At 40.6% G+C, this 27,137-nt stretch overlaps 1 protein-coding gene and 1 long non-coding RNA gene across 3 annotated transcripts in view; one reads left to right on the top strand and one right to left on the bottom strand.

Moving 5' to 3' along the window:
• SDK2 (sidekick cell adhesion molecule 2) overlaps positions 1-27,137 on the bottom strand; it is a 491,418-nt gene that overhangs the window by 178,695 nt on the left and 285,586 nt on the right. For both annotated transcript variants that reach the window (XM_056817207.1, XM_056817208.1), the window contains exon 4: positions 5,038-5,185. In XM_056817207.1, coding sequence (XP_056673185.1) covers positions 5,038-5,185 — 148 coding nt within the window. The remainder of the gene's footprint in view (positions 1-5,037; positions 5,186-27,137) is intronic.
• Positions 1-27,137, top strand: part of LOC103093165 (uncharacterized) — a 67,976-nt gene that overhangs the window by 14,228 nt on the left and 26,611 nt on the right. Inside the window, exon 3 of the long non-coding RNA XR_462212.3 lies at positions 4,956-5,079. This is a non-coding gene — a long non-coding RNA (uncharacterized LOC103093165). The remainder of the gene's footprint in view (positions 1-4,955; positions 5,080-27,137) is intronic.

Raw genomic sequence — 27,137 nt, 5'->3', positions numbered from 1 at the left:
TTTTTCTTCTGTTTGTTGTCCTGCTTCCATTTTCATCCCTAAATGCCCCTGGGATGACTTTGCTTAGCTGGCTATCTCACAAAGCTTTCTTTAAGCTGGTTTTATCTCCCATTGCTTCTCTCTGCTTTCTGAGATATTGCTGCTTATAATCTTCCATCATCTTTGTAAGATTTTTACAAACAAATTTATATTCTAACATGATAGGGTATAAGTTGAATACGATGACTTCTGAGGTCTCTTCCAGCATGGAGAAGACACCATACTGCCCAGGCTATGAGGAAGGTTTCAGCGCTGCTCCTATTTTGGAAGATGAAGTAATTCTTTTTCCTATAGCCCCTTTCAGAGGTGTTGGGTGTTGCTTCCAGTGTTCAGTTATGCAAGAATCAAATTGCCAAAACCAAACCCAGGGAGTGCACAGAGGGTCCTTGTTAGTGCTGAAAGGGCCTGTGTATTTATTTAGCCTACCAACCAAAGCCAGCCCTGGTTCCTCCCTGCCACACCTCCCTTCACACAGCCAAAACACACATGGGCCAACACATACATGAATGTAATCCACAAAGGCACACCTACAGGCTCTCCTCCCCTTTTCCCCTTCATACCCCTTTGCTTCAGAGTTCCTTTCTCAGAATCTATCAGGGGCTCTTTATCCAACCCAAAGGAGCTGTCCAGGCAGCTGTTCCAGATCCATAGCAACAACTCCAATCTGGGGAGGTGCAACCTTTATAATATCTCTTGCATCCCTCCCCTTTTCTCCACTCAACACGGCCACCATATTGGTTCAGGTCCTTATCACCAGCAGTATCCTAATTGGTACCCCTGCCTCAATCCTCATCATCCAATCCATTTCCAAGCTGCTAAATTGATATTCCGCAAGCATAGACGGATCTGATCATGCCACTCAAGAAGCTCTAGCATTTCCCTTTTGCCTTTAGGATAACATATAAACTCTTGTGTTTGGCTTTTAAAGTCCTTTACACTCTAGCTCCAGCCGATTTTCCAGCTTTATTTTATCCTACTCCCTTTCACGCATTCTGTGTTCCAGGTAAACTGGCCTACTGGTTCTCTGTACACAACATTCAATCTCCTGTTTCCATGACTTTGACAGGCTGTCTCCCATGCCTAGTAAGCATTCTCTTCCTTACTTCTACTTCAGAATTCCTAACTTCCTTCAAAACTAGTTCAAGCTAAGTAGGACATTGGATAGAACACCAGCCTGAAGTCAAGAGGACTTGGATTCAAATTTAGCTTCAGACACTTCTTAGCTGTGTGGCTCTGGGCAAGTCACTTAACCCTGTATTGCCTAGCCATTATTGCTCTTCTGTCTTAAAACTGATACCAAGACAGAAAGTAAGAGTTTAAAAAAAAGCCAAAAAAACCAAAACAAAACTCAGTTCAAGTGCTACTTCCTACAGTAAGCCTACTAGACCCCACAGTCCCCTTTTCATCCCTGGTTGCACTTTCATTCACTCATTTTTCCATCCTCTCCCATTCCCCGGTATTCATTGGTAATACTCCATGCTCCCCATTGCCATCTGTTTTACTTCTGTCACTCACTAACCTTCCCTCTTTTGAAGGGCATGCTATTCATATCTACCATCCAATCAAAATCCGGTTAGCTGTTGTATATAGATCTCAAGGACACTCCCCTTCCTTCTCTAATGAATTCAGTGATTGGCTCACAATCTTTCTCTCTTCCCCAACTCTTGTCCTCATACCAGCAGATTTCAATATATACCCTGATATGCCCACAAACAACCTAATCCCCTAGTTCACTGACCTACTCAACTCCCATTTCTTCTACTCCACTTCAGCTACACATAAAAATAGTCATACCCTTGATCTTACCATCATCCATAGAATGTACCACCTCTATGTTTATAAACTCTGAAATTCCCCTTATCTGATTATAATCTAATGGCTTTCCACCTCTCCCTTGGTTTTCCCTTACCAAACCCTGTTCTTTGTCCATATCATGACCTCTAGTCCCTCCATCTTTCATTTCTCTCCCAGGTCATCAGCCTTGCACAAGCCACATCCTCCTCCTTTCCTTATCTTGTCCCCTTGGTGAACTAGTTCAATTCTCTGATTTCTCCTCTTTTCTTGATCTCAGGCTCCTTTATTATTATTGCCTATTTTGACCTGCCAAGCACCAACCTAGGATCACTCCCACTATCCCCTGTCTTCGATATACATATGCTGCTGCATATAGGTGGGGAAAAAATTGTGCAATTATTCTTACTAGGTCAACTACAAACTTATGTTATATAAACTCAACAGAGTCCTAACTGCTGAAAGGCAATCCTTTTACACCTTGCTAATTAACTCATTATTCTGCTTTCCATAGTGAATCTTTAAAAACTTTTCATGCTTCCTCAAACCTTCCATGGTTCCCCTTCCTGCCACTTTTTAAGCTGAGAACTTTGCCTTGCCTTCTATTTTATGGAAATACCTGACACCATCTACTGAGAGTTCTTCTCTTCTCCCTTTCTTCTTATGTTATATCACCCAGATGCCTTTTTCCAATATCGCCTCCTTCACCCCTGTGTCACATGATCAGGTGGCTCTATTTTTTTTACCAAAGCCAACTGCTCTACTTGTACAATCACTCCTGTTCTATCCTGTCTTCTCCAGTATTTATGTCCACTCTCACTTATCTTTATTAGCTCTCTGTCTACTGGCTCCTTTCCTCCTGCCAATAAACATCCCCATATCTCCCCCATTTTCAAAAAATGCCTTCTATGATCCCTCTCTCTCTACTAATTACCATCCCACATCGTTTTTGCCTTTTATACCTTAAGAAGGCCATCTATACCACAGGTGCCTCCATGTTTTTTTCTAGTCTCTCTTCTTAACCTCTTATAACACAGCATCCCAGGTCATCCATCATTCCATTGAAATTGCTCTCTTCAAAGTTACCAATCATCTCTTAATTGCCAAATACAATGGCCTTTTCTCAACCCTCATCCTTTTTGACCTCTCTGCAGTATGTCAATTAATCTCTTCATGATATTCACTTCTTTCTAGGTTTTCAGTATACCCCTCCTGGTTCTTCTCCCACCTGTCTCACTGCTCCTTCCCAGTCTCCTTTGTTTGCTCTTCATCCAGGTCATGCCCACTAACTGGGAATGTTCCACAGGGCTATTTGTTGGGCCCTCTTCTCTTCTTCCTCTCTACTATTTTCATTCAATGATCTCATCAGATCTCATGGCTTTGGTGATCCTGTCTATGATGACGATTCTCAAATATACCTATCAAGCTCTAAACTCTTCTGACTTTCTGTCCCAGATCTCTAGCTGCCCTTCATCTCAAACAGGATGTCCAGTGGACATCTTAAAACTCAACATGTTTAAAACTGAACTATTTCCTTCCAAACCCGCTTCATTTCCAAACTTCCCTGTTATCGTTGAGGGCACTAGCATCCTCCCAGGCCTTCAGACTCACAACTGAGGCGTCATCTTTGGCTCCTTATTACTTGTTCCTTCTATTCTTCCATGTACAATCTCTCACAAAGGCCTCATTTTTCCAACATCTCTCAAATATGATTGCTTCTCTCTTTCAATACTGCTACTACCCTTGTACAGGGTTCTTTCATTGAGGGCAAGGACTACCTTTGCCTTTTTTGAGGCATTTCTAGTGCTTAGCACAGTCTTGGCAAACAATAGGTGCTTAATAAATGCATATTGACTGACTGAAGTGCTCTCCTCCTGGAAATTATTTTTTATTTCCTACATAGGTGTTGCTCCTCCTCAGTAGAATTCTACTTCTTGAGCTCTGCTACTCTCCTCGGGGACTAATCCTCTTAGCTCTGATACTCAGAGCAACCCCAGACTCATTCCCATTTCCATTCAAACCATTTTCTTGCCATTCATCCTTCAAAGTGATGAACCTTCTCTACCACTAAACCTTGTCATTGTTGGGGAACTAAAATGAAATGTCTCAGCCCTGGAACTCTGGGACCCATTAGATCCCAGAGGCAGCTGGTGGCCCAGCAGATAAAGTTCTGGGCCTAGAGTCAAGAAGACTTGAGTTCAGATCTGACCTCAGACAATTACTGGTGCTGTGACCTTAGGCAAGCCACCTAAAACTATTTGCCTCTTCCACTATAAAACTGGGATCAACCACAATTGCAACTACATCCCAGAGTTGTTGTGAGGATCAAATGAGATAATATTTCCAAAAAGCCTGACCTAGAGTAGGTGTGATATAGATGTTTATTCCCTTCTCTGATTGGTGAGTGTTGTCATGTGTTCTATATTTGGGTAGCCCCAGCCATGAGCTATGCTTCATATTCTAGACCAGTTTCTGGTTTTGTTTTTTGTTTGCTGTTTGGTCATCTTCTATTTCCTTGCAAGTATAATTTATCCTCCACATTTTGCAGCCTTCCTATAGTCATGTCAGTACTGCCATTGCTACTAGAGATGACTTGCTCTGTCCCTCTGGCTCCATTCTCCGTCCCAGCGTCTGCCCCAAACAAAACACTACCACTCCAGTATAGGTGGTGTCTCCACCAATTCAAATACAAGCCCCTCAAGGGCAGGGACTATTTTGTGCTTTTGTCTTTGTATCCCCAGGCCTTGGCAAAGTGCTCTGCACTGCTCTAGCCAGTTTTATATAGGTACTTCTTAAATGCAGCTGAGTGAATGAATGAGAGGCTGAGTGAGACCCCTCTGTGTCTCTGTCTCCCTGAATCCGTGTGACTCTGTCTCGGTCTCCTTTTCTCTCTCTTTCTTCCCTCCGCTCCCTTCTGGGGGTGTAGAGATGGTCCCCTGAAATCCCCCAGGTTAGGTAGAATGCAGTGTCTCCTTTGTAGTGCTCATTCCAGGGCAGCTCATATCTCTGCATACTTTCTGTCTTGCAGTTCCAGGACTCTTTCACCAATAACCCAAGATGTATTCCCTCTTGCTCAGGGCTGAGAAGAAATTTCCCTGAGAGGGCTTCTCTGTGGTTTCTTCCAGATATCTGGTCTATGCCTGATCATAAGTTGGTCTCAATGCCTCTGCCCGATGTGCCCTGCCCCATGAGGAAAACCATACTCACATTCTGCTGCTGGGTGGAATCTTCCGGCCATCTCGGAACCAGGTGACCTGTGGCTGGGGAAAGCTGGAAATTCGAGGGGCTTTGATGACAGCTGCCTCTCCATGGGAGACACTCTGGTGCTTCTCGCCCTCTTCAAAACTTCCCATATCTGCAGAAGGAAAGAAGGAGACAGAAAAGTCTGTGAGAATGAGTTGGGGAAGTGAGCGGCTAGGTGGTCCAGTGGATTGAAAGCCAGCCCTAGAGATGGGAGGTCCTGGGTTCAAATGTGACCTCAGACACTTCCTAACTGTGTGACTCTGGGCAAGTCACTTAACCCCTATTGCCTAGCCCTTACCAGTCTTCTGTCTTAGAATTAATACATAGTATTGATTCTAAGATAGAAGAAAAGGATTTTAAAAAAAGAGAGAGAATGGGTTGAGTGTTGTGGTGGAATAAGCTAGCCCCAAGATGAGTCTGGGTTCTGGGATGGAGGTGGGAGAGCAGATAATAGAAAAAGATAATAGACAGTTAGATAACATGATACAGAATGAAGGATGATGGACAAATAGAAAATGGAATAATGGAAAGGAGAAAGCAACTAAGAGGTTGGGTAGCACCATCCCTTTATACTCCTGGCTTATACTTTCCCACTTCTTTTTAGGTCTAGAACTCAATGCTACCTGGAATCAGGGACTGCTGCCAGGGCAGTAGGCAAAGGGAATGGGCAGGGAGACCTACCATTGGGTTTAGTGAGACTTAGAGATATACTCAGGTACTGTTGGAATAGAGTCTGTACCCTTGGCTTATTGCCAGGGTGCCAGGGAGTCTCTGTCTCTCTCTCTCTCTCTCTCTCTCTCTCTCTGTCTGTCTGTCTGTCTGTCTGTCTCTCTCTCTCTCTCTCTCTCTCTCTCTCTCTCTCTCTCTCTCTCTTTCTCTCCCCCCTCCTTTCAATTACTTTCTCCACCCTCCCTTCCTTCCTTCTTCTTTATCATCACTTATCATTTATAAAATATATAATTTCCTTGATTCTCCTCCTCCTCTGACTCCCTACTATGTTAGTATCAATTCTAGGATATAAGAGTGACAAGGGCTAGCCAACTGGAATTAAATGACTTGCCCAAGGTCATACAACTAGGAAGTGTCTGAAGACAGATTTGAACCCAGGTCCTTCTGTCTCCAGACCTGGTGTTCTATTCACTGTGCTACCTGGCTGCCCCCTAGGTATCTTTCAGAAAGTAGATAGTAAAATACCCTCCTTCCTAGCCCCACAATAGCATTAGTTGACATTTACACAGTGCTTAAAGGTTTACAAAGCACTGATTGTGTATTAACTCACTTGATTCTCACAACAACCCTCAGAGACAGATGCCATTATTATCTTGTTTTACAGATGAGGAAACTGAGTCTGAGATAGGTTAGTGACTTTCCCAGGGTCACTCAGCTAGGAAATATCTGAGGTAGGATTTGAACTAGATGCTTCTTTCCCCCATACTATCAGCTGTCTAGATATGAGGGAAGCGGGAGTGGTGGACAATATCCAACTCCTCCTGACAAAGCACCCTTGCTAATTTGGCACATTGCAGAGAAGCAATGAGCTGAAAGCCAAGACGGAAGTGAAAGAGCAAAGGATGAAGGTGTGAGACTGCTCAGGCGTGCTGCCCTTCTGGGGACCTGCAGGGGAGAGGTGGGGACAGATGGAGGACCTGCCCCTGCTCCCCTTCCAGAAGTTATTAGACAACAGAGCCTAGAAGCAGGAAGGCCTCTGGTAAACCTGGAAGGATAGATAGATAGATAGATAGATGATAGATAGATAGATAGATAGATAGATGATAGATAGATAGATAGATAGATAGATGATAGATAGATAGATAGATAGATGATAGATAGATAGATAGATAGATAGATAGATAGATAGATAGATAGATAGGAAGGAATTGTGAAATTAACTCCTTTCCATCCCTAGAAAAAGTAAGAAAATTGGGAAGAAGAAGAGGGCAGCTAGGTGGATCAGGGGATAGATCAGGCCTAGAGTCAAGAAGACCCAAATTCAAATCTGACCTTGGATATTTATTAACTATGTGGTCCTTGGCAAGTCATTTACCTACTATTTGCCTCAGTTCCTCATTTGTAAAATAGGGACACATTAAAGAAAGAAATGGCAAACCACTCTAGTATCTTCACCAAGAAAACCCTCAATGGGGGCTCGAAGAGTCAGATGTGACTGACCGACTGGACAACAATAACACATAAGAGGAGAGTCCAGAAAGGGGAAGCAGGTTAGCACCTAAGATATACTTCAGTGCAGAAATCAAGGTAGCTGGGGAAAATCCCAGCAGTCCCAAGCCTCTCTTTCCTCCTAACTTGCAGCCAGTCACTGCCAGGCGAAGTGTTCCTTTATGACATGCCAAATTGGGATGAGTGTTTCATAAAAAGTGCAAAAAAGATGAGCCCCCAGCCCCTTCCTCCCGTGATCCAGGAAGGACACTGTATTCCAAATCTTGGCTTGTCCTCGCCAGCTGCTCTTTTCCCCTCTGTTCTTCTAAATGTTTCCACTCTTCTCAATAGCAGAGGAAATCTGTCCATAAGATCTGACCTTGTCTACTCTATTTAAGAAGCCGGAACCACCAGGGACCACTCATTTGCACTGGTGTTGGTGTTTAGTCATGCCCAACTTTTCATGATCCTGTATGGAGTTTTCTTGGCAAATTTGCTGTTTCCTTCTCCAATGGATTAAGGCAGATAGAAATTAAGTGACTTTCCCAGGGTCACATAATTAATGAGTATCTGGAATTGGATTTGAACTCAAGTCTCTCTGATTCCAGGCTTGATACTCTATCCACTCAGCCAAAGAGCCTGCCTTACTCATTCACAGAAATGCCCAAATGACTTGAAAAGCACATATTGTACCTTGGATTCTAGGGATTCCCAAAAGATCTAGGATTTAATGAGTGGGAATTTAGGTCCACCATAAAGATCAGATTATAACAACCTATAATGATTTAGTACAAGATTTTAGGTTTTATTTTTAATCGTTATTTTCTATCTTAGAATCAATACTAAGTATCAGTTCCAAGACAGAAGAATGGTAAGAGTTAGTCAGTTAGAGTTAAGTGACTTGCCCAGGGTCACACACACATATAGGAAGTGTCTGAGGCCAAATGTGAACCCAGCACCTCCCATCTCTAGGCCTGATGCTTTATCCATTGAGCCACCTCGTTACCCATAGCACAAAGTTTTTAAACATTTTTTTAAAATGTCAGGGTCCTCTCGGGTAAAACTTCAGGACCCCTTCTCAGAAGAATGTTTTCAAATTCATAAAATAAAATATGTACTATTATACAAGAAACAAATTATATTGAAAAAGTTATCAAAATATTACAAGAATAATTTCATAGACATTAAGTTAATAATCCCTGAATTTATTAAGTAAGTTCGATGGAATTCTGTCTGGAGCTTGCAAAGGTTAAGTGACTTGCCTAGGGTCACATCACTGCCAATTCCATCAGAGGCAAGACTTCAACCTTGGCCTTATTCACTCCAAGCCCAATAAGTTTATCCATGATAGTAGGTTGCCTCTGGGCAGCAATGGCTTCTTGTATTTTAATGAGTAAAAAATCCTTAACTGAAAAGGAAAAAAATCTCTAATACTGAACTAACCCTTCTTGACTCTGTCTCCTGGTGTCCTTCAAGCTCAGGCTTCTTCAGCTAAAATCTTACTTTCTACAAGAAGTCTTTCCTGTTCCCCCTTAATAGGATAGCCAGGTAATATAATATGTAAAGTGCTGGACAAGGAGTCAGAAAGACTTGAGTTCCAATCTGGCCTCAGATATTTATTACCTGTGTGACCCTGGGCAAGTCACTCAACTTCGGTTTGCCTTGATTTCCTTTTCTCAAAATGGGGATAATAATAATAGCAACTACCCAAGGTTGGATAGCCAGGCAGTACAGTGGTTAGATTTTTTGTGCTAGAGTCAGGAAGATTAATTTTCCTTAGTTTAAGTCTGACCTCAGATACTTCCTAGCTGTGTGACCCTGGGCAAATCACTTAATCCTGTGGGCCTCAGTTTCCTCATTCATAAAATGAGCCGGAGAAGGAAATGATGAACCATTCCAGTATCTTTGCTAAGAAAATCCCAAATGGGGTCACCAAGAGTAAGATACAACTGAAAAGACTAACAACAGCAACATAAGCTCTCACCACAGTCAATAACTATAAACCAAGGCCAGTGCTTGAAACACTTATTTTTTGGTGGGGGGAAAGGAAGCCAAGAATGGGAAAAGGCGATCACACTCCATTGGGCTAGCTCTGCTTAGCAGGGATCAGTGGCTATGTCCAGCTCCCAGGCCAGAATGGTTGACAGCTTGTACTGATGACATAGTGCCTGAGGAGGTCAGAGTGGTGCAGAGGGTGCCTTGGGGCTCATTTAAAGGATGAGGGGGGCATCTGTGGGGGCTGATGACAGGGTGACAGTGCGACCTTGGCTAGCTGAGTGAGGAAGATGATTTCTGGCTTCTCAGTCATCTCACCTCTTTTCCACATGCTGGAAATTTATAACAAGTTAAAAAAAAAACCAACAAAAAAAACCCAACGAAAGAGAAGTTGAGTGGGAAAAAAGAAGGAGGGGATAGAGGGGGGAGATGTTTTATTGACTTCCCTTTAATTGCTGTAATTAAAAACATGTAAAAGAATCTTTTTTAAATGACTTTGCCATTATCATTAGTTGTTAGCACAGCTGACTTATTAATTTCTCATTAGGACTCTGATTTGCATTCTCTTTTTGGGAAGGGGGAATTCATGCTGGGCAGTAGACAGTGATGGTACCTGTCTTACCCATTCCCTCCTTGGAAAAGTCCTGGAGAATTCTAATTTAGGAGTATTGGTCACTTGTAGAATTGGGGAATTTTTTGTTATTTGGTCATTTTCAGTCATGTCTGATTCTCTATGACCTCATTTGGGGTTTTCTTTTTTTCTTTTCAACCCTTGCCTTTGGTCTTTGAATATCTACTGAGTATTGGTTCCAAGGAAGAAGAGTGGTAAGGGCAAAGCAGTTGGGGTTAAGTTTAATATATGCTTGTCAATGTGACTTGCCGTGGATATCCTCTAAACTGCTAGCCTTATTCCATATAGAGTTCTCTAGATTCCAGGCCCCTGACTTAGGAGAAGATCCAGAGAAAGAACTGTGGGAGTAGAAACAGAGAAGAAAAACAACTGCTTGATCACATGAGTTGAGACGGATATTATTGGGGATGTAGACTCTAAATCAACATCCATCAACAACATGGAAATAGGTTCTAAACAAGGACACATGTAACACCCAGTGGAATTGAGCGTTGGCTATGGGAGGGGGGGCAGGAAGAGGGGAGGGAAAGAACATGAATCATGTAACCATGGAAAAATTTTTCTTAATTAATCAATTAAATAAAATTTAAAAAAAATTCCAGGCCCCTGGGGAGATTAACTCCATAGACATCTCTGCTTTGGAAGTCTTCCTTGTACCATCCTCACTTCTGGTACCATCTTTGTTTCATCCATTTCAAATTCCTGAGAACTTAAAATCTTGGATAGAAAGCTGTGAGGAAACTTAGAGGCATTCTAGCAAAGTATTTTATTTCACTGATGGGGAAACCCAATCTCAGAGAGACTAATAAACTCTACACACTTAGAGAGATCTTGTTTCAAATCTGGCCTCAGATATTTTCTAGCTGTATGACCCTGGGGAAGTCACTTAACCCCCACTGCCTAGACCTTACCACTCTTCTTCCTTGATTATACTGATTTTAAGACAGAAGGTAAAGGTTTAAAAAAACAGAGAGTGAGAATGGACTAACACATACTTGATGTTTAGATGTGGCAGTTACAGAAAATTGAAAGTTTATTTTCTACAAATTTCTTACCAAAGACCGGAACAACATAGGCCCAAGATGACAAGAGCTTTTGGTAGGAAGGATCAGATTTCTGCTTTATGTGGCCAAAGGAAAGCACTACTGACCTGTACTGCTTAAGAGGAAGGTAGGTGGTACAGCAGACAGTGTTGAGCCGGGAGTCAGGAAGACTCAAGGTTAAAGCCAGTCTTCGACACTTACTAGCTGTGGGATCCCTACATAAGTCACTTAAACTCTGCTTGAATTTCCTCAACTGTAAAACTGGGGAAAATAATAGCAATTATCTCTCAGGATTGTTTTGTGGATCAAATGAGATAATAATTGTAAACTGTAGCCCCTGGAATATAGTAAGCACTTAATAGATTCTTATTTGTGTCCCTTGAATTGGAGAGAATAAGTACCAGCAAGCTTTTGGAACATGAGTGCATAGACTTTTAAAAAAGTCTCTGGAAGGCAAGAGGGAAAATATGAGCCCCCTAATGGAGACATTTCTACCAGGTATGCACAAGCATAAGCAGTCAGTAATTAGAATCCTTCTACAGTCACCAAGGTGGGATAAGAGTGGTATTTCTCTGTGCGTGGCTTGCCTACAAGAATCTGTTCTGACTCTGATGGAGAGTTTAAGAGTAAGCTACTTAAGCTTTGGCAGAAACCATCAAGTCTAGAGCTCCACCATACCATTTTCCAGGAGATGCACAACTCCAGTCTTTTTTTTTTTAATGGAAAGTTACTGAAGATGCTGGAGAACCTTGAAGCCTGAGCAGAAGGTAAAGAGGAATCAATAGGTACCACTTGGAGGGCATGTACACAATGCTCGACAATGACCAAACTCATACCTCATGTTTAGATGAGAGGAGGCACATTGGTCTATTTATTTGTGCTTTGGAAGCTCAGAGGATGGAGAAATGTAGAGGCTGACACCTAGACCATATACCGCACATCTTTTGACTAAGACCAACTGAAATTTTCTAATTTCTATAGCTTCACTATGACTTCAGCTCATAAAAGCTCATGGAGAAATAAGCAGGCATCTGAGGCCTCTGAGGGGTTTACTCTTAACACTCTAACACTGAGGTTCCAGGAACCTCAATAAGGAGTTAGTGTCCTACCACAAAATCTAAGTGTCCACAAAAGACATCAGAAAAGGCAACTGATAACAGAAAAACCAATCTGGAAAATGGATCTGATCTTGCAAAAAATATGGAATCAAAAAGGAGTTAATTCTTGTTCTAGGAGGAATTAATTATTCCTTGAGATCTAGAAGATAAGAGCAAAGACCTCAGATACTTTCCAGTTGCTTGACCCTGGCAAGTAATTTAACCCCAATTGTCTAGCCCTTTCCACATTTGTCTTTTAATTATAGAAGAATTGTTTAGTGGGTTCATCTCAAGAGTCTTCATGGCTTGCTTTCCATTGCTCTTTTTTTTAAACTTTTTTTTTAAACCCTTACCTTCCATCTTGGAATCAATACTGTGTATTGGCTCCAAGGCAGAAGAGTGGTAAGGGCTAGGCAATGGGGGTCAAGTGACTTGCCCAGGGTCACACAGCTGGGAAGTGTCTGAGGCCAAATTTGAACTTAGGACCTCCCATCTCTAGGGCTGGCTCTCAATCCACTGAGATACCCAGCTGCCCCCTTTAAACTCTTGAAGAGCCTACTAATCAATTACCGATGGAATAAATATTGGTCTATTTGAAGAGAAGAGAAAGAAACTAGCATTTATTAAGCACCCACTCTGTGCCAGGCACTGGGTTAAGTGTTTTACAGATTGTATTGCATTTGATCCTCACAAGAAACCAGGGAAACAGGGTCTATTATTATTATTCCCATTTTATAGTTGGGGAAGCTGAGGGATTCAGAGATTAAGTGTCTTGCTCAGGGCCCCCCAACTAGTAAGTATGAGGCTGAATGCCTCCTGATTCCAAGTGCAGTGCCCTATCCACAGCACCACCTAGCTGTCTCTAGGTAGAAGAGGATCCTAACAGTGATTACGTCTCTTAGACATTGCACGAGACTTACCACTCTAACTGGACTGCTATCTGGAACTCTATATGCAATGCCATAATTTTTTGATGCATGATATAGTTTATAAGGAGATCACATAGCTAGTTCAATAGATAGAGCACTGAGCTTGGAGTCAGGAAGGCCTGAGCTGAAATCCAACTTCAGACGCTTCCTAGCTGTGTGATCCTGGTCAAGTTGATTAGCTCTGTTTGCCTCAGTTTACTCATCTGTAAAATAAGCTGGAGAAGGAAATTGGAAATCACTTCAATGTCTCTGTCAAAAAAAAAAACACAACAAACACAAAACCTCCAAAGGGGGGCACAAAGAGTCAAACATTATTGAAAAAACTGAATGACAACAAAATATTTTATGAAATTTGGGTATTTAATTTTCAGTATGCAGTTCTACCATATTGCTATTGCTCTGTGCATTCTGTGTAGATAATATATGTGCTATGTGAAATATACGAGATTTTCGGGAGGGCTGCTGAGCTCTTTTAGGGTGGCTTGTCTACTCTTGGTGTTCACCTGGCTCTTAATTATCACTCACAACTCCAAGAAACTATGGCATCCCTAGCAGCCATACTCCAATGAAATCCTCTTTATCACTGATGCAAACCAGGTTGAGGACAACCAATAAGCGTCAAACCCAGCAATGAGTTAGGGAAATGTCTACCCCAAGCATGTGAAGATTTTCCTCGGTTGAATGGGCAGATGGGAAGAATTTGTTCCAGTGGCCATGAAGGCTCCTGAAGCAGGCATTGTGGAGGGCTTAGAGCAGGGTCAGACACTGAAGAAACCAAGGTCACCCACTGCATTCTGGGCCATCGCCAGTTGTCCTGATTTTGGTTTTGCCACTGGACTTCTATGACGCTGGGAGAGAGAGGGAGGCTGACAACTTTGTGCCTCCTTTAAATCCAATTCATGCATGAGTCAAGACATCATCTCATGATATCACTGGAACTTTTCAAAATGAAGGACAAATGATAATGTATACATAATATGTACTTATATATATACTGGATATTTGGGACAATTACCTATGCTAATATTATTTGCTGATTGACGAATGTTTATAATGTTTACATACGAATTATACAGGGGCACTAAGTATGATCTGCTTAAACTGAAAATTTTTACTGGAGGGGAAGGAATATAGAGAGATTAGTATCTCAAGAAATAAGATATGATTCCCCAGTTTCATCTTACTTTTCTAGTCTTCTTCAAATTAAATCCTTTGCTTTCTGTCTTAGAACTGATACAACATATCAATTCTTTTTTAAAAAAACTCTTACCTTCCATGTTAGAATCAATACTCTATATTGGTTCCAAGGCAGAAAAGTGGTAAGGGCTAGGTAATGGGGATTAAGTGACTTGCCCAGGGTCACATAGCTAGGAAGGGTCTGAGGTCAAACTTGAACGCAGGACTTCCTGTCTCCAGACTTGGCTCTCTTTCCACTGAGCCACCTAGCTATCCCACCTTTCTGATCTTAAGTAAAAACTCCTGGAGTGATTTGTACTGATCCAGGTTAATGACCAGGGGCATGATAGGAGTAAATAAAGAAAATGCTTACCTAAAGTCAAATACTAGAAGGAGTACAGATAATAACAATTTGGATGCAAGCAATGGAATTCAAAAGACAGAATTACTTTAATCTAGGGAACTTTGCTAGCTGGCCAGGTACAACTGGAAGTCAGATCTACAAAAAAAAAAAAAAAAGCTGAAGTAGCCCCTGAGGCTATAGGCTTTAAAGAGCTAAGAATCTTTCCCAGTAGGGAAGTGACTTCATATTAGTTGCTCTTAATTGGAGCACCAGCAGCCAGCAGTAGAGAAACAGCAGTGAGCAATTCAGTGTCAAGAGCCAACAAATGGTAGGACAGAAGAGTGAATTACCCAACAGAAAACACTAGCATCTCACAGCATGCTGACACCACCAGAACAGCCTATAACATCAGCATTTCTCTAGGAAGGCAGGGATTGGCAGTGTTGAAGGCAGGGAGGGGTTCCAGCTGGGACAGAGAACTGGGAATGTGAATTACCTTGACTATATGTATTCCCTAAGCATGTACTCTCTCACACAGGTGTTCCTTGCACATGTTTCTTTTCCTCCAGATGTTAGGGGATATCTCATATCTTGTAGATATGAGAGTAGACCGTGTTTAGGGGGTAATTTTCTTTCTCATTTTACTCTTCTATTCTCCTAGGCTGATCATTTTACTTCTCTGGCTTTCAGGTTTCCCATCTATAAAACCAATTACATGACTGAGTTTTCTTTCGGTTTTAGATATATGATTATGTTATAAACCTACAAATTATCTTGTTAGAATGTAAGCTCCTCAAGAGTAGGGACTGTTTCATTCTATGTATATATTCTAATTGTCTAGCACACAAGTAATTAATAAATGCTTCTTATTCAGTTGTGATTATGATTCTAAATGTCTTTTACCCGTAACTAATGTATTACCAAGTTGGTCTGTGTAAAAGGAATATGGGTGGGGGCTCCTAAGTTTAATTTAGAATTTATGAAGAATCAAAATATGCCTTGAACTCAGGGTACATGTTTGAGGTGGAGATCTAGGTGACAAGGAAAACAATAATATATATTCTCTATTATGCTGGGCCTCATAAAATGGAAACTAGTTTTCTAAGGAGAGGAGATATGTCCTTGGCAGGAAAATTAAAAATATTATACAAAAAAAGGATCCAGAAAAAAAGTCACAAACATTTTTCACCATCAGGTATTGCCCTTAGAAGGGAAGAAAAATGGTAAGAAAGATAGAGGCAGCAGAGTATGGTAATAGAGCATCAGATGAGAATTTAAGAGAATAATTCTAATCATAGGTCTAACCAGATGTGTGACTTAAAGCAAATAAATTCCTTTTTCTGGCTCACACTTTCTTCCTTTGTTAAATGAGAGGGTTGGACTAGGTTCCTTCCTGTTTGCTCAGCATAAAAAGTATCAGTTATCACAAATGGTAAGGGAGAAAGCATCCATTTAGGTAAGGGTGGATGAACTATCCAGAAACATACCTCCTTCTTCTCAGTACAGAGGTGGGAGATTATAGGGACACTTTCAGACCTGCTCATTGTGCTGATTTGCTTCTGTTAACAAGAATTGTATAATGGGGGCGATCTAGTCATCTGCTGGTCTGGGGTTGCATGTTCTGGCTTGGCGCTTAAAGATTTTAATTTTGGAAGATGAAAGAGTAAAAATCCTTTCTGGTCTTTGTGACTGTGGGACTTTTTGAAGATGATTGGCAGGCTTTCTGGAAGATTTAACATTCAGGTCCAGAGCTGAAGACCTTTGTGGGAAAGGGGCACTTCCTGGGCTGTTGTTCACACTTTTCTTAACTGTAGTTGGTTGTTATAAGGGAAGATACAGGGTGAAAAGGGGGACGTGAAGGATGTAATAGAGGAGTGATGATAATGTTTATTTATTAAAAAAAATGTCTTTTGCTCTGAAACAATAATGTGTTTTTGAGTTGGTCTGGAAAAAAAAATATTGGTAGGGGCTCTTAAGTTTAGTTTTGAATAGATGTAGAATAAAAATATGCCTTGAACTAGGGGTTCATTCTTGAGGCAAGAGGTCCAGGCAACAAGGAAAAGAATAATAATATATATTCTCTATTATGCTGGGCCCCATAAAATGGAAATTAATTTACCAAGGAGAAGGGATATGTCCTTGGAAGGAACTTTCCATCTTAAAATCAATACTGTGTATTGGTTCCAAGGCAGAAGAGTGGTAAGGGCTAGGCAATGGGGGTTAAGTGACTTGCCCAGGGTCACACAACTAGGAAGTGTCTGAGGCCACATATGAACTCAGAACTTCCCATTGCTACGCCTGGTACTCAATCTTCTGAGGCACCTAGTTGCCTCTGATAGTAATATTTAAATCAAACATCAACATGCCATTTAAAAGTTGATCAAAGGCACCCTTAGCTTCTACACATATCTTTCATGCCACAGAGAGTTACTTATCACCTTCCTTCTTCCATTCACCTTTGCCTTCTCTCTCATACACAGGTCTCCATTTTGATCTTGTGTCTCACAAAAATGGGTCTCCTAGGTCCCATCTTTCACCTTTTAATTGACAAGTGTTTATTACACATGTGCTATATTTTAGGCATTGTACTAAATGCTAAAGATACATGAGGCAATCTCTCATGCCTCTCACATGGACATTACAATCTAATGATGAAGTCAAGGTTGTAAGGATATATAGTGTAAATGTAAAATGAATAAATAAAAATAAATGCAAAGTAGTTTAAAAACATGGTAATTTGGGAGAGAGAGTCCCAGAACTGGAAAGGACCAGGAAAGACATCAAGAAGTTGGTGCTTAGAAAAATACTTGTAGAAAAATATTCATAGCTACGCTCTTTGTGGTGGCAAAAAACTGGAAAATAAAGAGGTGTCCCTTGATTGGGGAATGGCTGAACAAATTGTGGCATATGATGGTGATGGAACACTATTGTGCTATAAGGAGTGATGATCTGGAGAATTTCTATATGAACTGGGAGAACCTCAATGAACTGACGCAGAGTGAAATGAGCAGAGCCAGAAGAGCATTGTACAAAGAAAGTAAAACACTGTGGAACAATCCAGTGTAATGGACTTTGCCACTAGTAGTATAAACCAGTCAGGATACTGCAAAAGAACATATGACATCACTTATCACATGGATATATGAGGGTGGGGTTTAGGCTTTAAAAGATCATTCTATAGCAAAAATGAATAATATGGAAATAGGTATGAAATGACAACATTTGTACAACCAAGTGGAACTGATTGTCGGCTCTGGGGAGGGAAAGAAAATGAACCATGCAAACATGGAAAAATCTTTAAAATAAATTAATTAATTGAAAAAAAGAAGTTGGCCCTTGGGCTCCATCTTAAAGGAGGAAAGAGATTCTATAAGGCAGAGGTAAGGAGGGAGAGCATTCCAGGCATGAAGAAGAGATGGACAGCTGTGTGTGAAGAACAGAGGGAAGGCCTCTTTGGCTGGATCCCAGGATGAAAAGTAATGTCTAGTGAGGTTGGAAAGATATGTGGGAGCAAGGCTGGAAGGGCTTTTAAAGCTAACAAGAGGAGTTTATTTTTGATTCTGGAGGCAACAGGAAGGAAAAGAGTTTATTGAGTAGGGAGTGACATAGTTAGATCTGCACTTAAGGTAAATAAATTACGAGCTTTAAATGCCAAAATCACTAAAAATTAGCCTTAAGCAATATCACTGGAAAGTAAAGTGAAGGCTGGGAGGGATTATCTTCCATCCACAGCTGGGTTAGCTGAGGCCCCCGGCTAACTGGGTACATCCAACATGAGCACACAATGCACTGAGAGACCAGGGAGGAGAGGATGGGTCCAGGCCTCCTTCTTGCCAGCCCTGGGAACAGGTTTCCATCCTCTTCTCCATCCTCTCACTTTTCCCCATCATCACCAGAAGAAACAGGCCACTCAGAAATATTCATTAGCTTGTTAGAGCTTTCTCAGCTCCTGGAATGAGCTTCCTGGGGACTCCCTAATTCCCCAGGCTTTTCAAGTAAAGAGGCTGCAAAGAGCTCTTTCCACTTTAAGATTTCACTGAGAGGGTAGCTGCAAGCTTTCATTAAAGGGAATGACAACTCCTGGAGAAAGAGAACTTCTCAAGTATAAAAGCTGGAGGACTTGGGGCCCAATTGCCAACAATCAAAGCTTGAGGAGCTACTGCTGATGGTCAAGGAGAGGTTAATGCTGGGGCTCTCCAGGGTTATTTGTTGTCAGCCCTTGGGGGACATCTCTAGGCACTTCTCCTCTAGCTTCTTCTTTACTCCAAGGCCTCTCATCAACAGCTGGCCAATTTAACATGATGGTGGCCTAGTGTATTCTCAACCCAGCTTGTAACAAATGCAGAGATAACTAGAAACTTCTAGAAACTTCCTGGAGGTTGGTCTGTGAGGCATGGGCATCTGGCCACTTGGACTTGAGAAATGGGAAAGAAGAGAGTGAAAAGCCCTCAACAACCCCCTCTGGAAGAAAAGTGGCAATGGGAATGGACATTCTGGGGAGTTTAGGGAGCACAGTGGACATAGTCTTATATGTGGAGTCAAAGAGCCCTCAGTTCAAATCTTGCCTTGGGCACTTCCTAGCTATGTGATCCTGGGCAAGACACAATCTTTCTCAGCTTCATTTTCCTCACTGGTAAAATGGGGATGCCAAGGGGTAATTAGTTGGTGTAATGGATAGGAGTAATCTTCTTGAGTTCAAAGCCAGTCTCAGACATTTACTAGCTGTGACTTTGGCCAAGTCACTTAGCACTGCTTGCCCCAGCTTCCTTGTCTGTAAATGAGCTGGAAATGGCAAATCACTCCAGTATGTCCACTGAGAAAACTAGAAATGGATCATGGAGAGATGGACACAACTGAAATAAATGAACAACAGCAAAAATGGGGATAATAGGACCTATTTACCTGGATGGAGCTAAGGCTTAATGTGCTATGTAAACGTGTTAATAGTTAATTGTTAATGGTTAATTGCTGTTATGGTGACAAAGGGGGAATGGTAAAGGAAGGAAATAACCATGTCTGTTATGTGCTTACTATGTGCTTTACAACAGCCCTGCAAAATAGCTGCAAAATATTTGGTCATTTTTCAGTCCATCTGGCTCTTCCTGACCCCTGGCGACCCTAGGCAAGTCAGTCAATTCTGATTATCTATCTGTTACCACTCTTTTGTCTTAGAATTAATTAAAACTAAGACAGAAGGCAAGGGTTTTTTTTAAAGGGGTTTAGATGGGGGATAGGTCAGGTATTAAGAAAATAATAATAATTATATTACATTGTATTATAATGTACATTATATTCTTGTCCCAAGTCCCTGCTTTTTCTGTCTCTCTCAGTCATAAACTGAGAACTTCTCTGAGGGCAGGGACCTTGTCCATTTTAATTTCTGTATGCAGCTCTTAGCTGATGCCAGATCTAAATGTGCCCTTTAGCAAAAGCTGTATGATGGTGATTAAAAGGTAAGGTTCTTTTCAAACCCCAGCATGACCTTGGCCCTGTGACTTGTTGGAATATCAGGAGTGGCGAACTTGAATGGAGTATGGCATTAGCCTGAGGGACAACATGTACCTTTTGCAGTTTTTCCAGAAAGTGGGAATGGATAGCAGGCAGGTAGGAAATAGCAGAGGTGTGAGATGAGTCCTTGGACATTTGCCTGGTGTGGATGACATCCCCTTGGTCATGCAAAATAAACTAGAGAAGTACGTTTTTGTTTTTTATCACAAATCACTATGACTGAGTAGGATAAAGTCAATGACAGTATGTCCAATTTCCTCCACTACCCAGATGTGGCTATAGATACTTGGTGGGACAGAAGAGTGTATCTACCTGTGGGGTCTGCAGGTGCAAGGTATACTGACCGTTTCAGTTGCTTTTTACATGGTATATTTAGTGATGAAAAGAGAAGAAAAAAGTATATTTTTTTGTGAGGAACAAATTTATATTAACTGTCAGTGGATAGAATATATTGTTGCTGTTATAGATGAACATTTTGATAACTAAAAGTAGTAGGAAAAGGATTTTGTTTTAATATATACTTGTAAAACACAGGGTGTTTCAGAAAAGAAAGCAATTTTAAGCTCAGTTTAAAACTGCATAATAACTATGTGTATGAAGAAAGAACTTTCCAGATAGAATCTGAGCAATTTTGGACAGAACACGAACTGTGGTATAAATATAAAAACTCAAATTGCCTTATGAACCATGTGGAATTGATGCCGTATTTGCGTGTGAACAATCTGTTGTTTTAAAGTGGCAGAGGGAGAACTTTTATTTATAAAAGACCGGATATATCTAAATGTAAAGAATAATTGTTTAAAGGACATCACAGAAGATATTGGTCCATGCTAGAGATCTGGGGCTTCATAGGATGATGGCATTTTGACTGCTTTGTCCCAAGGAAGACAAAAATTAAAAAAAAGAAAGAAAGAAAGAAAAACATAAAAAGGCAGCTAAAGTTGTGTAGTGGTTGGAGGGCTGGGCTTGGAGTCCAGAAGACACTTCTTCCTGATTTCAAACCTAGCTTTAGACCTGTACTAGCAATGTGATCCTGGGCAAGTCACTTAATTCTGCTTGCCTCAGTTTCCTCATCTTTAAAATGAGCTGGAGAAGGAAATGACACATCACTCCAGGATCTTTGCAAACCAAGCAAAATGGGCTCATGAAGAGTTGGACAGGACTGAAAAGTGACTGAACAGAATTGACTTGATTGAGGAAATTGGGGGAGTTGTTAACTTTTTAAGTGAAAAATAAGTCACCGAGTCAAGAGGTTCTCATTTAAGTCATTGAAGAACCCGAGAATAATTGAAGGAACAACAGGAGGATAGAACAACTACTCTGTTAGAACTGTGGCAGCTAGATGTAGTCAGATGACAGAATGCTACAAAGAAGAAATTCTGGATTGGTGGCTGAGAGTGAATAGACTGCATTAGCTTGAGTAGCAGCCCAAGCCTTTCAAAGCCATCTAGAGTGGGAAGGAGGCTAGGAAAGGGTATTCATTAGTATTTGTTGCTCTCTGCTGCCACCTCTGGTGTGAGTGGGCTTTGCCTTTGCTTTGAATCCAGGTGATGGTTGGGTTTGCTTGGTATAAAGTATAAGATTGATCTGTATTGCCACGAGCTTTGTTCTTATTGAACAAAGCAGCATTTGGGTGAATGAAGAACTAATTTCTGTTCTGTATAGCCCAGAGATAGCTGGATGATAAGCTTTGCTGTTCTTTGGCTTAGAGGGAAAAAGGCTATTCAGGTGAATAAATATTGGTTTCAGGGGGAAGCTAGGTGGCTCAGTGTGCCAGACCTAGAGATTTAGAGGCCCTGGGTTCAAATATGACCCCAGACACTTCCTAGCTGTGTGACCCTGGGCAAGTCACTTCACCCTGATTGCCCAGTCCTTACCATTTGTCTGCCTTGGAACCAATACATAGTATTGATTCTAAAATGGAAGGTAAGGGTTTTTTCTTTTTTTAAAGAAGTAACAAATTTATTAGACTAATAATGATAACAGCCAAATAAAATGTTGGGTTGGAAGTCAGGAAAACCTGAGTTCAAATCCAACTTCAGACACTTATTGTGTGACCCTGAGCAAGTCACTTCATCCTGTTTGCTTCAGTTTCCTCATCTGTCAAATGAAATGGAGAAGGAAATGGCAAATTACTTCAGTATCTTTGCCAAGAAAAGCCCAAATTGGAACACTAAGAGTAGAACATAACTGAAACCACTAAAAAAAATAATATTGAGACATATCATTCTTTACTTTATTTATTCCATTAATTTTTCTCTGGTGTAAATTGATGTCTTCTTTCACAATATGACAAATAAGGAAATATGTATTATGATAAGACATGCACAATCTATGCCAGATTACCTGCCATCTTGGGGAGGAATGGGAGGGATGGGGGAGAACATAGATTATAAAATTTCGGAAAATAATTATTAAAAATTGTCTTGATATGTAAAAAAAAGAAGTAAGTTTCTGAGGGGATGTCCATTAATTGGGGAATGGCTGAACAAGTTGTGGTATATGATTATGATGGAATACTATTGTGGCATAAGAAATGAGGAGCAGGATGATTTCAGAAAAACCTATATATGAACTGATGCAAAGTGAAATGAGCAGAACCAGGCAAACACTGTGCACAGTAACAGCAATATTATGTGATGTGATGGTTAATTATGAATGACCTAACTATTATCAGCAATAAAACAGTACAAGATAATATCAAAAGACTCATGGTGAAAAAACTCACCTCCTGAGAAAGAACTTGTAGAGTCTGAATACAGATTGAAGTACACTATTTTTTACTTTATTATTTTTTTTGGCCTGTATTTTCTTTCAAAACATGACTAATATGGAAATATATTTTGCATGATTGCACATGTCTAAACTAGATCAAATTGCTTACCATCTCAGGGAAGGGGGAAAGAAGGGAGGGGGAAAGAGAATCTGAAACTCAAAATTAAGAAAAAGAATGTTAAAAATTGTTTTTGTATGTAATTGGTAATAAAATAAAATATTATTTTAAAGGTAAAAAAAGCAACAATTTCTAAACTATCCGAGGTGACTCAGTGAATGGAGTTCTAGACCTAGAGTCTAGTAGATGTAAATGCATTTTCAGATACTAGTAGCTGTGTGTGATCCTGCCTCAGTTTCCTCATCTGTAAAATGGAGATAATAATGGAAACTACTTCCCAAGGTTATCATGGGGATCAAATAAGAGATTAGTAAAATTCTTTGCAAGCTTTCATGTGCTACATAAATACTAGCTATTATTAAACAACTTTTAAAGAATGTTTTTAAGTTGAAAAAGTTTGTAAATACAATAACTAAGTAAGGAAGAGATGATGATTTGTCTTGCTGGATAGCAGCGAGGACCAGGAGACAAGCAGTGAGCACAGCAAGTTTGATATATTGACAGTGTTCCAAAATGGACCAATGGCATTAAAGCCTTTAGCCCAGGGCTGTGAGTTATCCTAAGCACACGGACTTCCCTCCTTGGTTTGTTTCACAGCCAAGTCCTTGTGTGTGTACTTCCACTCTTTCCCACAGATATTGAGGGCACTGGTGGGAGATTGTGACCTAGGTTTATGTTGTATTTAATGATTTAAACATTTGTTTTTAATATAAGAGAATCTATAACATTATTTCTTTGACCTACTTATTTTGAAAATGATTATATTTATGCTTTAAATGTGTCATTATTGTGAATGGCCAGCTGTGTAAATATCAAACACTCTGTGTTACATTATAAGTGACTGGTTGTGTTGATGGGGAAGCAAATTGGTGGTGACTTAAAAACTAGATTAGTGAGGAGCAGGAGTGTATTTCCCTCAATAGGGTTATTCCTAGACTCTGAGGAGATTTAAATGTAACCCTGTGATTTGGTATTTCCCTTCGTGTGAGGGCAGTTTAGAGTGAACAAATCACTTCAGATGTTTGATCCCTGGCAACTGTCTAGAGCATCTCGTGAAAGCAACTATGGAGGAGGAAATGGTGATCACAAAGCTCAAGGTGAGCCACTCACTTAAAGACTGAGGCAAAGTAACAGCCACCCACCGATGTAACACACAATATGTTACAGAGCATGTTCACTCTTACTACTCTCTAGGTTAGCTTGCTTACTCCAACCTGCCCTCACACAAGCATGTCTAGATTCCAGGGAACAGATTGCCACTATATTTTTTCCTTCAGTCATTTTCAGTTGGGTCTGACTCTTTGTGATCCCATTAGGGCAGTGGTTCTCAACCTCTCAATTTGTAGCAATGAAAATACATAATGCATATCAGGTATTTACATTCCGAATCATAACTGTAGCAAAATTACCGTTTTGAAGTAGCCACCAAAATAATTTTTTGGTTTGGGGTCACGGCAACATGAGGAACTGTAATGTGGGGTCACGGTGTTAGAAAGGTTGAGAACCACTGCATTAGGGGATTCCTCAGCAAAGATACTGGAGTTGTTTGCCATTTCCTTCTCAAGCTCACTTTACAGATGAGGAAACTAAGGCTAACATGGTTAAGTGACTTGCCCAAGGTCAGATTTGAAATCAGGAATCTGAGTCTTTCTGACTTCAGGCTTGGCACTATATCTATTATGCCACCTAGCTGTCCCTCACTACTACATGCTTATGTTCAAACTTTCTTAAGGTCCTAGGGAATAATGCTAATGAAAGGAAATATCCTCCCCCTACCCACTGCTCTAGCCTGTGAGCATCCATCAATACATTCTGTATTTCCACATAAAGAACAAGTTATGGGTTAGCTAGATGGGGTTCAAATCTGGCCTCAGACATTTCCTAACTGTGTGATCCTGGGCAAGTCACCTAACTCCCATTGTCTAGCCCTTATCACCCTTCTACCTTAGAACCAATACATAGTAGTGATTCTAAGATGGAAGGTGAGGGTTAAAAAAAATAAAAGACAAGCTATACCAGACTAATTTAACTTCTCTTTTTGATGGGGTTACTAGGTAAGTACATAATATGGGGAAATAGTATACCTACAGTCTCCTTGGATTCTAGAAAAAGATCTGATAAAGTTTCTCATACCGTTTTGGTAGAAAACATAGACATATGGGCTAGATTGTAGTGCATGTTAGTGTATTCAGAATTGGATAAATGGTCAGACCCAAAGAGTAGTCATTATTGGTTCAATGTTAACTTGGGAGAAAGTCTCCAATGGAATGCTTCAGGATCTGTGCTAGGAAGAAAGGAAGCGTTCATTCATTAAGCTTCTCCTCAGTGCCAAGCACTTTGCTAAGTGCTTTATAAAAATATCATCTCATTTGATCTCATAAAGACCCTGGGAGGTAGGTACTATTATGATGATCTCCATTTTACAACAGGGAATTCTAAGGCAGTAAGAGGTTAAGTGACTTGCTCAGGGTTACATAGATTTGAAATCAGGTCTTTCTGACTCCAAGCCCATCGATTTATCCATTTTACCACCTAGTTGCTACAGTTTTGTGCTCTTTAATATTTTTTAAAATTAATGTCATGGATAAAAACATTGGTGTGCTTATCAAATTTGCAGGTGAAACAAAATGGGGGGGGAGTAGCATACTGGATGACAGTCAAGATTAAAAAAGATAACAGGCTAGAACATTAGGTTGCATTAATGACATGGTATGTAATAGGAAGAAATGTAAAAATTGGGTTCAAATAATCAACTTCACAAGTGCAAGATGGAGAAGTGTGACTAGGTGGCAGTCTGAGATGATCTGGAGTTTTTCGTTAGCTGTAAGCTTACCTTAGATAAGAGTGTATATAAGAGCCAAAGAAGCTAATGCAATCTTAGGCTGAATTAAGAGAGGACTAATCCTGGACTAGAGAGATGACAGTCCCATTATACTTTGCCGTGCTTGGACTTTATGATGTTCATTCTGGATTGCATGTTTTGGGCAGCTAGGTGGTGCAGTGGATAGAGTGCTTGACCTGAAATCAGGAAGGCTCATCAAATCTGACCTCAGATACTTACTAGCTGTGTGACCCTGGGCAAGTCACTTAATTCAGTTTGCCTCAGGTTCCTCACCTGTAAAGTGAGCTGGAGCAGGAAATGACAAACCACTCCAGTATCTCATGTAATATAATGTAAAAGTCACAGCAACAACAATAGCGTATGATAATCAACTGTGAACAGTTTAACTATTATCAACAAGGCAAGGATTCAGGAAACTTCAAGGGACTCATGATGAGAAAGACCATCATCCACTGCCATAGAAGGAAAGATAGAGTCTGAATGCAGATTGAAGCATGCCATTCTTCACTTTATTTCCTCCATGAATTTTTCTCTAGAGTAAGCAATAAGTGTCTTGTTTCACACATGGAAATATGGATCATATGATAATATGATAAAATGTGAATACATTATAATATATGTATAACTATATCATATTACCTGCTTTCTTGGGGAAGAAGAAGGTGGATGGGGGAAAGAACATGGTTTGCAAAATGTCAGAAAAACAAATATTATAAATTGTATCCACATGTAACTTGGAAAAAATTAAAATAATATAAAAATAAGAAAGAGTGCAAGTCTTGTTGTAAAGGTGACATGAATTCAGATACTACCTCTGATGCTAGGTGAGTGGCCATGGACAAATTATTTTGCCTATTTGAGCCTTAATACTGTCAAGAATATCTGTGTTCAAATCCAGTCTCAGATACTTCCTAGCTATGTGACCCTGGGCAAATCACTTCTACCTAATTGCCTCAGTTTCCTGATTTGTAAAATAAAGTGGAGAAGGAAATAGCAAACTACCCCCATATCTCTGTCAAGAAAACCCCAATTGAGTTATAAAGAGGTAGATACAATTGAAATGATGGAAAATAAATGATAATACTGCATGTACTACTACTTACAACATGACACTGCCTCCATGTTTTAGGAAGCACATTGATGACCTCGGAGGTATTTGGAAGAGAGGGATCAGAAAGGGGATCAGAGATCGTTTTGTATGAGGACAGAGCTAAAGAAATGGGATAGACTTGGGGGAATATGATAGTTCTCTTCAACTATGTTAAAGGCTGACATATAGAAGACAGTTCATCTTGATAAACTGTAGTTGCTCCAGTGGAGACACCCCTCTCCTCAGAGTCTACACGAAAGGTCTCTGTGGCATTTGTTGATAGTTCCTAACCCTTTGCCTAGAAGAGGAGGAAAAGTGGCAGGGTTGTGGCAGGTGGGAGTTTGAGGTGGGCAGGAGAAG

Source organism: Monodelphis domestica, chromosome 2 (assembly GCF_027887165.1).
Source record: "Monodelphis domestica isolate mMonDom1 chromosome 2, mMonDom1.pri, whole genome shotgun sequence".
Taxonomy (NCBI): Eukaryota; Metazoa; Chordata; class Mammalia; order Didelphimorphia; family Didelphidae; genus Monodelphis; species Monodelphis domestica.
The sequence above is the reverse complement of the archived record's forward strand: the minus strand, read 5'-3'. Positions and strand labels throughout refer to the sequence as shown.